The following is a 12822-nucleotide window of genomic DNA, read 5'->3' as shown; positions in this document are numbered from 1 at the left end:
TCAAATATCTAATTCAAATTCATCCCCTTTTAAACATTTATTTTTGCTCAGAAGTGCAACCAGCTGCTCAAATATGTTGCTCCTCCTGCAAATCAATGCTTCTTAAACTTCAAGAACGCTTCTAGTTACAATTATTTTTTCTGCACATATAAATACTTGAAATGTCTCTAGCAAAGCTCATGTGTGTGAAGAACATTCATGGAACCGAACATAATATACTAACCAGTCTGCCTGTCAAACCCTCTCAAAAATAACTGATGAGAATAAATCCACTGATGACTTAAAATCCAGTACTCACAAATATTGGGATAAGACCAGAAGCTTTGTCTTCATCCAGAACTTTCTTCAGGGCTGAACCACAAACAGTAAATGTATCATCTGAAGGAACACTTTTCATCTTTACACCACTGATCAGTGCAGCCCTTTCCACAGATGAATGAGCCTTCAAGGAAATAGGTAAATTTTAAGACAGCCATTTTTAATTGGAATTTAAGAAGCTCATATGAATGTGAAATATAGAAAACTTTCTTTCAAGTAAAGCAACATTTGAGATTTTGGGACTGTTGCTGGTATCTAACATTTACTATAAAGACTCTCAGATAGACAGACACAGACAACTGAGAACATGCAGACACATTTACTCTCTCACACACACACACAAATACACCACTAGAAACCCAGAAGTATTCTTGAAAATATTGCCATGGTCTCATTCAGACAAGAATTCAATAAATGCTAGTGAGATCTTTAATTAACATATTTTCAATTAGGTAGAATTGATTAAAAGCTTCAGGACTTGGCTCCAGATCAACCAAAAACTGCACAGAAAATCATCCTGTCTGATAATAATTTAGTGGCTCAGGAGCACATTTTAATGGTATACAGCTTTGCTGAACCATAAAAAATATATATATATACAGCATAGCGTGATACAAATTAAGATATTTTCTTACACGATCATTTTGTTTTAATTATTTCCTGAATAAACTGTGGTTCAGTCATTCATTTATTTTGCTGGGTAATGAATGAATATTCCTAATCATTTATTTTACTTATAACCCTTTTTATTTGGATTCCCTGAAAAGAACTTTTTCTTTCTAAGAACATAAAGCACATCTCAGAATAGTAAAACAAAGAAACCACTTTGAAATCTTCAAAAGTAAAAGGTATAATACAATAATTATTCTATTAATAATATTAATAATAATATATTAATGGTATAAGGTGTGGTTAGCCACAAAATGCTCATTTAAGGCATGGGTAAACAAGAACAACAAAAAAAAAAAACAACAACCAACTTTACCTTTCTCCTTTCTAATATTTCATTAATCATCAATTATTTGAAAGAGAAGTTCTTCTCACCTTTTCATATCCTGACTATTCTCATTCACAATCTCCATGCTGTCCTTGCTGAGCATTGCTAGCACCTGCAAGAGCACTTAACAATTCTGTTCTAATTTAGCATAAGATTACGCCAAAAGACAGGCTGAACCACACCAGATGAAATAGTTTCTGCTCTTCAACTTCACCTATCCATGAAATGATGCATATTAAAGGTAGATTTACTATTAACTTGTACCTCAACTGCACCTCTTGCTAAAGCACTTTGGTAAACTAATTAGGCTCCAGCCTGACAAAACATGGAAGTCTAGACAGAGTCTGCCTTTGAAGTAGAACATGGTGCGTTTACCATAGCAATACCTTACTTCATGTAAGTATACAATGGAAAGAGGTGTTTTATAAACAATTTATACAAGGAAAGAATTTTAAATAAGTAAACTACAGTAATACACAGAAGTTCTTAGTTAGTAAGAACTTGAGAACTGCTTCCTCAAGTCTCTCACACTGGAACTAGGCTCTCTGATAACTATAGCCATTCACAAGCTGGAGGTTAAAACCACAAAGATGCCTTTGGCTTACAGCAAATCTTTAGTGACATGCTGATAACCTTGTGCTCAGCAGTGTACCCAGAAATCTCCCACCATCCTCTAGGAGAAAAATGAACTAAAAATGAAATGAGTGGGCAGCTGCTTATGGTAGCTAGAGGAAACATAGCAATAAATACATAAATAAATATTTTTAAAAGTCAGTGAAGTTAATGGTGCAAGAAAACTGGAAAATATAAACTAACTCCCCTGGCTTCTGTCCTGGTCCCAGTCAAGACGTCTACTGTCAGGGGTAATCAGGTGCTTCTCCAAGCGCTGAGGTTTCACTTTCAATGGCCTTGCAGTGCCTCAGCCAGGGCAGCCCAGGCACTTACGTTGTCCCCAGGCCCTCAAGTAGTTAGTGGGGAAAGTTGCTGGCCCTACTCTGTGCTCATTAACACAAAGCAGAACAATTTCAGTGGGACTTCCTGAAGTACATAAAAGCTAAAATGATCTTCCCAGATATATGAGATCCGAGTCTTCCTACTGACCAGCCTTTTGCTGCCCAGCTATTGCAGTCCCTCACTGTCTTGCTCTGCTGGTGCATGGTTTTCCCTCCCTCAGAATGGCTTAGGCTTACTTTCTTTTGAGGATTATTGCTATGAGTCACACAGGTCTGTTCTTAATGCAGAAGGACCGGTGAGCTCTACAACAATCTGCTTTTAAAGGTCAGCAATATCTTAAGGCAAATCCCTCTGTAAACACAAGATCCCCTGACCTTCAGCATACATGGAGGCCTGTCAGTCCTCATTTCAAGTCAGTCATTTACATGAGGCGAAAAAATAAATAAAATGGAAATGAACAGCAGGCTTTGTGCATCACTGGGTCGAAGTTTGAGCAGAACACAGACCTTGGGGTCCCAGACAAAAAATTAACAAATATCGCTTGTGCTTTTTGAAAACAGTTGTCTGTCCTCACATCTACTTGTCCTGACTGCTCTCATGCAACAAGTCCTTTCTGCCTGTTAATGCACTCTTAATTCGTCTTCCAATGCTTTTTAACTAACAGTAGTAAATGAAAGCAAACTTGAAACCTGGCTGTTTTATTCTGCATAATCAGGTATTACTTTGAACTAAACATCAAGTGCTAAGAAATTTCCCTCTATCTCATTGACATTTAGCTAAGAAAATGTCACAGCTATTGAGAGGAGCAACACTGCTTGGCCCTTCAATAGGATTAGAGTGTTAGGAAGGTATGAGCAGCAGAACTCACGAAACTAAAATTTGCTTTAATTAACAGTAAAAGCCTCTCACAGTCCTGACCCGCTGAGAATTTAGCCTCATTCAGTCTGCTAAATACCACTCGCAGAAACCAAGGATTACGCCTTTTTGTTTTCTTAGATTCCTCAGCTAGATTGATAGAGGTTTTAGGAGTTTTAGAATATTTTTTATTTCCTGAAGTAGTATGATTATATTCATGCACTGGGTTTGTCTGTGTGCAAGCATCTGCACCCATGCACACAGGAGGAGGATACATGCGTCCATGTGCAGACATGGACACACAGACCTGTAAGTGACAAAATATGATCAAGACTTACTCAACACAACTTAAATTAACATCTTACTCAAATATCTTGATTTACTTCAAGGGAAGCAATACTTAAGTGACATTCACCTCCAGGTAGTTACTATCTGTATGATGGTAGCACATGTGAGATTCCAGACCACTTATGCTGTATAAGATTTAAGCAAGCAAAACCAAATAGTCCCTACTCCAAAGAGCTTGTATGTAACTCATCTGCCAGTTGAGACAGCCTAATTATTTTAAGTATAGACACCATGTTTCCAGGTTTATGTTTTTGAGGGACACACTCACCTGATCAGAAGCATAGGCCACCATCCTGCCCATGATGTCTGCCTCGGTTAGCTCAGGATTTTCCGACTGCACCCGTCTGATGGTTTTTGTTCTTGCAGCAAGCAGTGCAACGAGGGTGGCCTCACTTGCACTTCCCTGTGACCAATTAAGGAAAAGTTCAAAAGGAATACACTCCAGAGGAAAAGCACCATCTTCTTTTAAACAGAAGTAACAGAAATTAATAACAGAAATTGCATATGAGAAATTGCACAATCTTATGCTTTTAAGAGTAGGTGTGACAGCAAGCAACAAATCTCTTTTTGACCTTTGTCTTCTCTCCCCTGATACCTCTGCTCACCTGCTCTATGCTTATTGGGTTTAGGCACCAATCTCGCAATCAGTGCTACAAAGACAGACTCACAGACTTAAGGGCACATGAAAACGCTCCCAACAATCAGATGTTGATAATCTACTGAACAGAAGCTACAGTAGAGTAACTGTTGATTTCTGTTACTTTGGATTTCATGGTTAACTTCACTCAGAATCTAACAACTCCCATTCTTGTCAAGCAACATGCGCTAGCTATAGTGTTTATTCAATACTTAGAGTTACCCTGAGCAAGTTAGTTACTGTAGTCAAGAGAAAAAATACCGAAAAAGCAAAGAAGCTCTGACTCAATATAGTTGACTGCTTTTCAAAGGATTATTTATATACTTTCATCAAAAATATACAGGGTACTCCTAAATTGGAGGGAAAAAAAGTTTCAGTTGTTTATTGGGTACTCTGTGGCAATAAAGACCGGGAATTTATTGTATCAGCTGATCTGTCAATGTCACAGGAGAATATGAGTTTCCACAAACTATGTTGTATGCTTTTCTCTAGAACAAGCAGATGAAACGTGCTGTAAACAGCTCTTTTAATCTATAAGAAACTTTCTGTAAACACATGTTCATAAATGTCTGTATTTTTGGGTGCACATACTCAAGTGAAAGGTTTTAGGTACTTTCAAAGCTGAGCAACTGTCATGCAAGTCTTCCTCTGCCAAGCACGTAACACTGCAATGAATACACCTGCTTACATTAATGAGTATACCTCAGAAAAATCCAGTGCCAACAAGTTGATTTTGGAGTGATGTTTCTTACTCTGTACCCAAATTCTATCCTCCCTCCACTAAAGACTTGTGCATACTTACTAATTACAAAGTAATTAAGTATTTAGGAAGCCTTATTTCTTCCCTGGTGATAGACCTGATACTACAGATTTAATACATGAGAACAATCCCAGTGAACATAGATTTCCTCCTAACTTATACTGAAGTTAGCTGAGACGTTATCAAGAGACAGAGCTGCCATTTACACATCAACAGTGAGTAAGCCCTTAAAGCAGCTGAAACTGAACAGAGTAAGCATGAAAAAGGACAGTCCCTAAATATTTATTAAATGCATTGCCCTGATTAAGAGGATCTGTCTTCCCAGGGGTGTGGAATTTGAGGATGTAAACCCCAGAGCCTGTAGCAAAATACAGAGATGAGTAGGAAACACTCCTGGCTGCTGATGCTGCTCATAGCCTCAGCAGCTCAAAGAAATATTACAGAATACAGACTAATACACACAGAACATTACAGGAAAGCATACATCCTACACAGAATGTTGTAAGAAGATATATGTCACTGGCTCAAGTAAGGCAACACGTATGTGAGGCAAAGGATGAAAGAAGTTTTGTCCATTAACTACAAAATAATATGGTAGAATCCCCATACCAGACTATACTGTCCAAATCACCATTTCCAGCAGATGAAAATACCTGATATTTGTGTAAACTGCTGCAACTTATTGTGGTGTTCACACAGTCTTTCAGGTAAGTTGTATGTCTACAGAAATAAGTTGGGCAGCATAAAACCTATCTACAGGTTTCATCTTAATTCCACAAGTCACTCAGAACAACCTTTCTAAATCTGAGTTCTGCACTGTAAAGTTTCCTCTAGCATCCCTGCATTCATTATCTGGGAAGAAGTATAGCTTATACATGATTACGAGGACACATTAAAATCTTTCATATATATGGAAAAAAAAAAAAATGCATATATGTTTTTCCTTTGTTTTTGGCAATAATGAGACCTTGCAAAACTCTTAGCATCTATTTAGGACGTGTAAGGAATTTGTATTTTTAATAAATGTGCAAAAGTATATGCAGGAAAATGTCTGTAGGAAATTCCAAAAGTTAAGGCATTAATTTGATATGTGGAAACCTAAGCCCCCACTATTCTGAGGGCTTAATCAGGGCAAATAACTTCGGCTCAGGAAAACCGTCCATCTTCTGATGAGTGCCACGATCTCTTCTGGTATCCTGACTATCATTCACCCATCTGGTGCCTAGAAACCAAATGCAACAGCTTTTGTCTAGATCTTATTTCATGGAAGCATGGTTAGACAGAAAGAGGCCATCTATGCGGATGGATCTTGCCTACTGATAGCAAAGCTGGAATATGGCCTAAAGGCACCTGGAAATGCATTCTGATGGCTCACAACAGAAACAGACTTTTTCCACCTCTCCCCCAATTCCATTAGTCACCTTTTTTGACTAAAAATGTTTGCAAACGTGGTTTGTAGGGTTCCTCTGTTCATGTGGTACCACAGTCTTGCACTAAATGATTTTGAGCCAAAAATACCCTGGTTCTTTGACTATCGTTTACTGATGGGAAAATCAGGATGTTTCTTGCCAGACCAAAGATAAGCCGAGTCTAATTTTGTTTCACTCTTAAAATACTTTTTCCTTGCAGAGTTTAAAGAGAACTCTTTAAAAATCAAACTTTTCAGCAGTTTGTCTAGAAAGAACAGCAGGATATGTGTGATATACTCAGACAAGCTTCATGAAGAAAGTAGCTTTCTCATTTTTAAAACCTGTTTTTTTTTTTTTCTCCTCTTGAATGCTGCATTCTGCATTAAGTGAAGGATGATGATACCTTTCCTTTTACCGCAAGCAAACAAAGGTTGCCATGGCAAGCAGGCTCAAGAGGCGGAAGAAATATCAGTAAGAGCTGATGTTCATGTCCACCAGAGCTCTGAACTGAAATTTTCTTTCATCTTTTGCCATTTTCAAGTGTCATCCTGCTCACAATAACACAGTGTTTCATATTGACATAGGCTTTCAGATGTAATTAAGAGCTAATTTTCACAGACTCGGTTTTACCCAATACTACAATAATTACTTGGTATTTACCGAGGGAATGACTGGCAGTTTCACACTCTCACGTTGCTTTTGCCTCACGCTCTCTTATTTGTGTCATTATTGTTTCAAGAGCAAGACAAGATCTGCAGCATAAATTACTTCATCGTAAGCAACAACACAGAGCATACTTTCGATTCTTGAAACTGACTTGTGTCTGATGAAAATTATGGGCAATCCAGCAATGTCAGCCTGGAAGGGCAATTTTTCCTGCTGATAACCATCAAGTGTAATCACTCGCTTTTACTGGTACAAAATAAATGCTAGAGATGCATGACAAAAAGCTCGATTTCTCAAACACAGCCCTCTGCCTAGTAATCTTAATGGAAAAGGTCCTAACAGAGCAAGTAGGATGACTAAAGAGTTACTCTGAAAAGTACATAGGTGTAGATGCGGGTCCACCTATGAGAATTACAGCTGTTGGGTTAAATTCAGGGTTGCCTGGGAAAAGGCTGGGCAGAATTTACTGAAATATGCTGCAAGTGGTTACAGCTGAGATCAATGAAAGAAGCTCCTGTTTTTAGCACGTAGTTAAAATATGTTTTAGCAACCAATCTTAGCATAAAGCATAAAACAGACTGTGCCTATATCTTCAATCACTGGATTTTAGAGACTACCAAATGAGCAAAGAAACAATATTCAAAGTTCTGTCTTTCCCAAGGCAGACATCTATTTTAATTAGGTGAATAAATGAACAAATTCTGTGTATGTGAATAAAGATCATGTGCTAGAGGAGCGAGCCATGGCAGACAATCAATCCAGCTTTATTATACACGCTAGATCGCCCACTGATAATATATTCATTTTCATACACTCTGTTCAGATAATGTAGGCTTTCATTAAGGACACAACTTGCCAAAAGTTTGGAGGGGTGTTTTATGTTGGATATGGGACTGCAGACTGAAAACTGCATTATCTAATGACAAAACATTTTAGGTTCAAATTTTAAGCAGCTGCATTTTATTCAGTCTAGTTCTAAACTTTCCTTTTTTTCTTTTTTCTTTTTTCTTTTTTTTTTTTAATGCAAAGAAAACTTCTTAAAATCATATTAATTTCTCTAAAAAAAATTAACAGACTTTCTGCTACAATGAGTTACTTCTACTCTAAGTAGTTTCTCTGCTATATTCTTATCCACTGTTTGGTCTGTGAGAAAAAACAAAAAAAAAATGGGAGGCTGTTTTGGAAACTGAGTGAAACAAATACTCAAAAGATGTCCAAGGTGAACTTCACATAAGATTTTGCAAACTCTTGTGCTTTATTTATCATCCTCACATATATTTCTACTTAGGAAATTTTTCTAGTTGCCATTTTCCGGCATTAAACATCACTGCACATTGTTGATAACTTTTAAATTGTCGATAACAGTTTTTCACAGAGAATTGTATTTGAGATCTTCTGTGTTGTTTCTTTTCCATTACTGCCATGAATGTTCCTACCCACCCATGGACATTCTCCCTATGCATCAGTCTTCCTGAAAACCTAAAAAAAAAACCAAAAACCCACCCAGGTGACAACAAAAATATCCTTTAGTAATGTTTTGACTTAGTGGTTTTACAAAATCTTAAAGACCAGAAACTCATGTTGCATTCTTTTACCTGTACCCCTTCTCTTACCTGAATGACTCCTCCACCTTGCCCATCCTTCCCAGCTAAAAACTCTTCAGGGAGGTTAATCATCTTCCCTAGCCAATCCAGCATGACAGTTTCCAGTTCTGTGCAAGCTGGACTTGCAGCCTGTGATGAAAAAAAGAACAGAGCAAATAATCTCAGTAGGGCATGAAGAGACACAAAAGTCTTGCCCTGTTGGATCATTCTCCCGCTATCTTTAGAATACGGAGGAAGAGACTTGCTAACTTTACTAGCTAAATTAGAGACCTATCAACCACCTTGTGAATGGTGTGCCTAATTATTTAAAAATGTCAAACTGGACCTCATATAGAAGAACAGTGACTGTGACACGTCAAAGCTAGGATCTGTATCTTCAGAACTCTTCCACATCCAGTACCAACCTTCTCTCAGAAGAGCCCACCTGGCACAAATAGTTTTGTGTTGTTTTTTTTAAACATATTTTTCCATGATACAAGAAATAACACAACCAGGCAGTAAGCAACTGTCATACTATTCAGTGAGTAAACCAGTAAGCTTGTATCACTAATTGTTTAGTGATTTGTTTAGTTTAGTGAATTACATTCACTAATGTACTACTAATTCTAAACGATGGTAATTTTTCTAGGACAGAAATTTCAAGAGGAAATAATCTTTCATTACTGAAATCATTCATGATATATCTATGTGAAAACACTTAATAAGTCAAGGAAACGTACTTATAAAAAATAGTTGTATGACTTCATTGCTATTAATCAATAATTTCACTGAAGAATGTCATTGAAACACTTAAAATCTTGGCAAGGGGAAGCATTGTTACCTCATAGCTATATCTACCCCAATAAACTTACCCAAGAGAAACCCACACATCCTATTCCACCACATAACATGTCTGCGAGAAGAGCTGGGAAGGAACTGGCTGAAGGGAAGTAGGCAAAAAAATAGGGACTGTGCCAGTGAGTCACCTGTAGTAAGAGAAAAACAGTCTTTTATAATCAATGCAGGAAGCAGAAACAAGCAGTCACAAAATCAGAAAAGGACTGGAGGTAAGGACCAGTCAGTGGTTCTTCACTGCATGGCCATAACATAGGATCCCATTTTTTAGAGAAGCTCAGCTTGTTTTTCTCTTAAAATAAAATAAAAACCTCCAATTTACTCAAATTAGAAAGAAAATGTTAGTTGAATTTACTTCTTGTCCCTACCTCCTAACAGTCCCCAAATCAGAGCTCTACGTTTGTCAGCCTAGGAGATAAGAAATGTTTGCACAGCGGCAGCATGAGTTTCTGTGCAGGTTACTGTTCTTGATCCTCTGCTTTCAGGGTCTCCTCCAGAGTTCTCTATTTGATCTTTGTCACGCAACTGACTTAGCAAGGGTGTCTTTAAGTGCACAGACCTTTCTTGTCTTTGCCTTGCATCTATTCGCTCAGATTCATGCACCAAATCTGGCCAAATAGCCCCTTCCCAGAAAAGAAAAGAACCCATTCCAGTACCTAATGTTTTCTCCAGAAAATTACACTATCATCTTCCCGTAACAGATTGTGATTTATGTACATTTCTAATGTGTGCATTTTAATAAGAACAACACAATAACTGCACCAAACCTGGTGACTATTTTGCAACAACCATATTTGGAACCATTTTTCGCAGTAGCTAAGCGATTTTAAAGACTTTACAAGACACTCAATAGGGCTCCACAACTCTAGTCTAATAAAATTTGGAAGCACAAAATGTGCTGCCACACTGTAACACTCAGTGGAAATAATAAGGCACAAAATGCTTGGTAAAAGCAGCTTTCTTATGCAAGATTATAGGTAAATTTAAGAAAAAAGAAAAAAAAAGAAAAAAAAAAAAAAAAGCTTTTAGATGATTAGGTGAACTACAAGCAAAAATTCAGCATAACACTTACAAGAGCTTTTCCTTTGCTAGAAATCCAGAGGCTGCTGAGTAAATGAAGCTAGCCTGGTTATATACTGTTAGGCTTTTTGTTTGTTTTGTTATTTAATACTGGAGTTCTGTAACAAGTGAGGAATAGGAAGAGCACACATTAGCTCTTACCTGAGCTCAGTGCTTTCCTTACTGTTTTGTTCAGCATGCATTCCCACTGTTCCACTGGCTGCAAACACCCATGTTTTTTTTCCTTGCCCAACCTTCTTTATGCCATCAAGCAGGTCTTCCTTGGGGAACACACTCCTTGCTAAAGGGAAACTGTCTTAGCTCTTAGATATATATAATGAATCAGATGTCACTTTCTATGCTGCAGTATACCATGCATACCTTTCCGATGCCCCTGCCCTTTCATGTGAAACCATCTCATTACATTCTCCATTGCCTAGAAGAACCACATATATGGTACGTTTAAGATTTTGCTCTTACAGGTTACTAGGTCTAAACCTTCTCAAGTCACGGATTCAAAGGCAAGCCACTGTAAATGTTTTTGTCTGTCTCTGCTCTATACAGTAGGGATATTACTTTGCTGTAATGAAGACCTAGAGCACTTGTGGTAGACACTTTCTTTTAGAAATCAGGAAAAAAAAAATGGGGTGGGACGCAGTTATTAACAGCAAAACACTAAACAGATTAAAAATACCCAGTAAACATCAGTCCTTGATAGGACCCACATGCACAGACTTTCAGTGACATTCATAATGAACAAGGGCTGCTACTGTTCATCTACGCAGCTATAATCCTTTGTGATCTGCAAGACTTTTGACGTTCATCTTGGGTTAATCAAGTTAAACTGCCTACTTGCTGGGAGCCATTGGTTTGATGAAACACAGAAGATACAATTTGCACCACTTTCACAAAGTGAAAAAGCCAAAAGCCCCAGGGCAAGCGCAGCTGTGATTCTTCATCTCCTGCCTCCCCTTCATGTGAATCTGCTCTAAAATTCATCTCTTTTGCCAACAAACATGCTTAGTCAAATATTGCAAAGGGTGTGACACCACTGATGCTTGTTTATTTAGCCCTCTACTGATAAACTGTGATATGCGAGCATCTTGAGTTCAATAATTATCACACTAGTGTTTCTCAGAGACATTTTTTTTCCCCTCAGATCTCATTGAAGGATGCCTTTTTTCCTGTGGTTTGCTTAGTCTGAGCAAGAGTCTTCCTTCACCATACAGCAGTGATAGGTGCTTCAGCTGAAATTTCATAGATTAAGGAATCCAGTGTGCAGCAAATTAGTGACTTGGCACTATGTGCAGTCACAGCTAAACTTGAGCATTTTTAGCTCCAAAAAAGGACAGATATTTCCAAAGAACAAAGTAAGTCTGAGACAGAAACAGACTCTCACTGATATTTTTGTACCCAGATTCCTTCCACCTTGGCTTCCTGCTGTACAAATCAAAGTCTGTCTGTTCCCTGAATTCCTGTGTTAACACTAGGAACTTAGCACTATTTTGGTTATTATAATTTAGTGAACTGCTCTACACCCAATATCACAAGAAGTCTTCCTAATGAATTCTTCCAGTCAAGAATGCTTCTTCTCCTATTGGTTAAAGACAGCAATGGATACTGTGTTAGTGCTTTACACAACTGATTGATCCTTTGTCCTCTGTAAACATGCCATGCCCACACATGCTCTGCAGTATGTCTGAGGATTGGGGGAAACAAACAATAGTAAGCTTGGCCCTGTCTTTAAGGAAGAGAAGAAGTAGTATTCAGGAAATAAAAAGCCTCAGCTTAACCCCAGGGAAGATGATGGAACCTTGAAGCAATTTCCAAACATATTAATGGCAAGAAGGTGAATAAGACTAGGCAGCAAACATTCATGAAGGGAAAGCCATGTCTGAGCAACCTGACAGCCTTCTGCAAGATGTCTGGCTTGGTAAACAAAGGGAGACCAGAAGGTATCATTATCCTGGATTTAGCATGACTTCTGATAGTGTCTCCTGTAACATCCTCACTGACACACTGAGGAACTATGGCCTAGAGAAGTGGGCAGTGAAATAGACTGAAAAGTGTCTAAACTGCCAGCAGCATCATGTCTAGCAGGTTTGCAGGTGACATAAATTTCTTCTAGTTCTACACACTGTAAGGTCACTCAACAGGTCTTCAACAGGCTGGAGAAGTGAGCCAAGAGGAATTCAGAGATAAATGCAAAAACCTACAGTTGTGTAGGAATTCTACCCCGAACTAGTATAAGCCAGGGGTCAACCATTGGAAAGCAACTCTGCAGAACTGGATTTAGGGGTTATGGCTCATTGGTGTGTCCTTTTGGCAAATAAAGGCTAACAGTATCCTGGCCGCATCAGATAAACTATTACCAGTAGGTA

At 38.1% G+C, this 12822-nt stretch overlaps 1 protein-coding gene across 1 annotated transcript in view; it reads right to left on the bottom strand.

Annotated features, from left to right (window-relative positions):
- Positions 1 to 12822, bottom strand: part of DDC (dopa decarboxylase) — a 52542-nt gene that overhangs the window by 31418 nt on the left and 8302 nt on the right. Inside the window, exons 5-8 of the mRNA XM_072329337.1 lie at positions 9400 to 9513; positions 8558 to 8677; positions 3741 to 3875; positions 299 to 442 (exon numbers count right to left, since the gene is read on the bottom strand). Coding sequence (XP_072185438.1) covers positions 299 to 442; positions 3741 to 3875; positions 8558 to 8677; positions 9400 to 9513 — 513 coding nt within the window. The remainder of the gene's footprint in view (positions 1 to 298; positions 443 to 3740; positions 3876 to 8557; positions 8678 to 9399; positions 9514 to 12822) is intronic.

This window comes from Excalfactoria chinensis, chromosome 2, assembly GCF_039878825.1.
Source record: "Excalfactoria chinensis isolate bCotChi1 chromosome 2, bCotChi1.hap2, whole genome shotgun sequence".
In the NCBI taxonomy this organism is placed as follows: domain Eukaryota; kingdom Metazoa; phylum Chordata; class Aves; order Galliformes; family Phasianidae; genus Excalfactoria; species Excalfactoria chinensis.
Note: the sequence above shows the minus strand (reverse complement) of the source record. Positions and strands in the feature narration are given on the sequence as shown.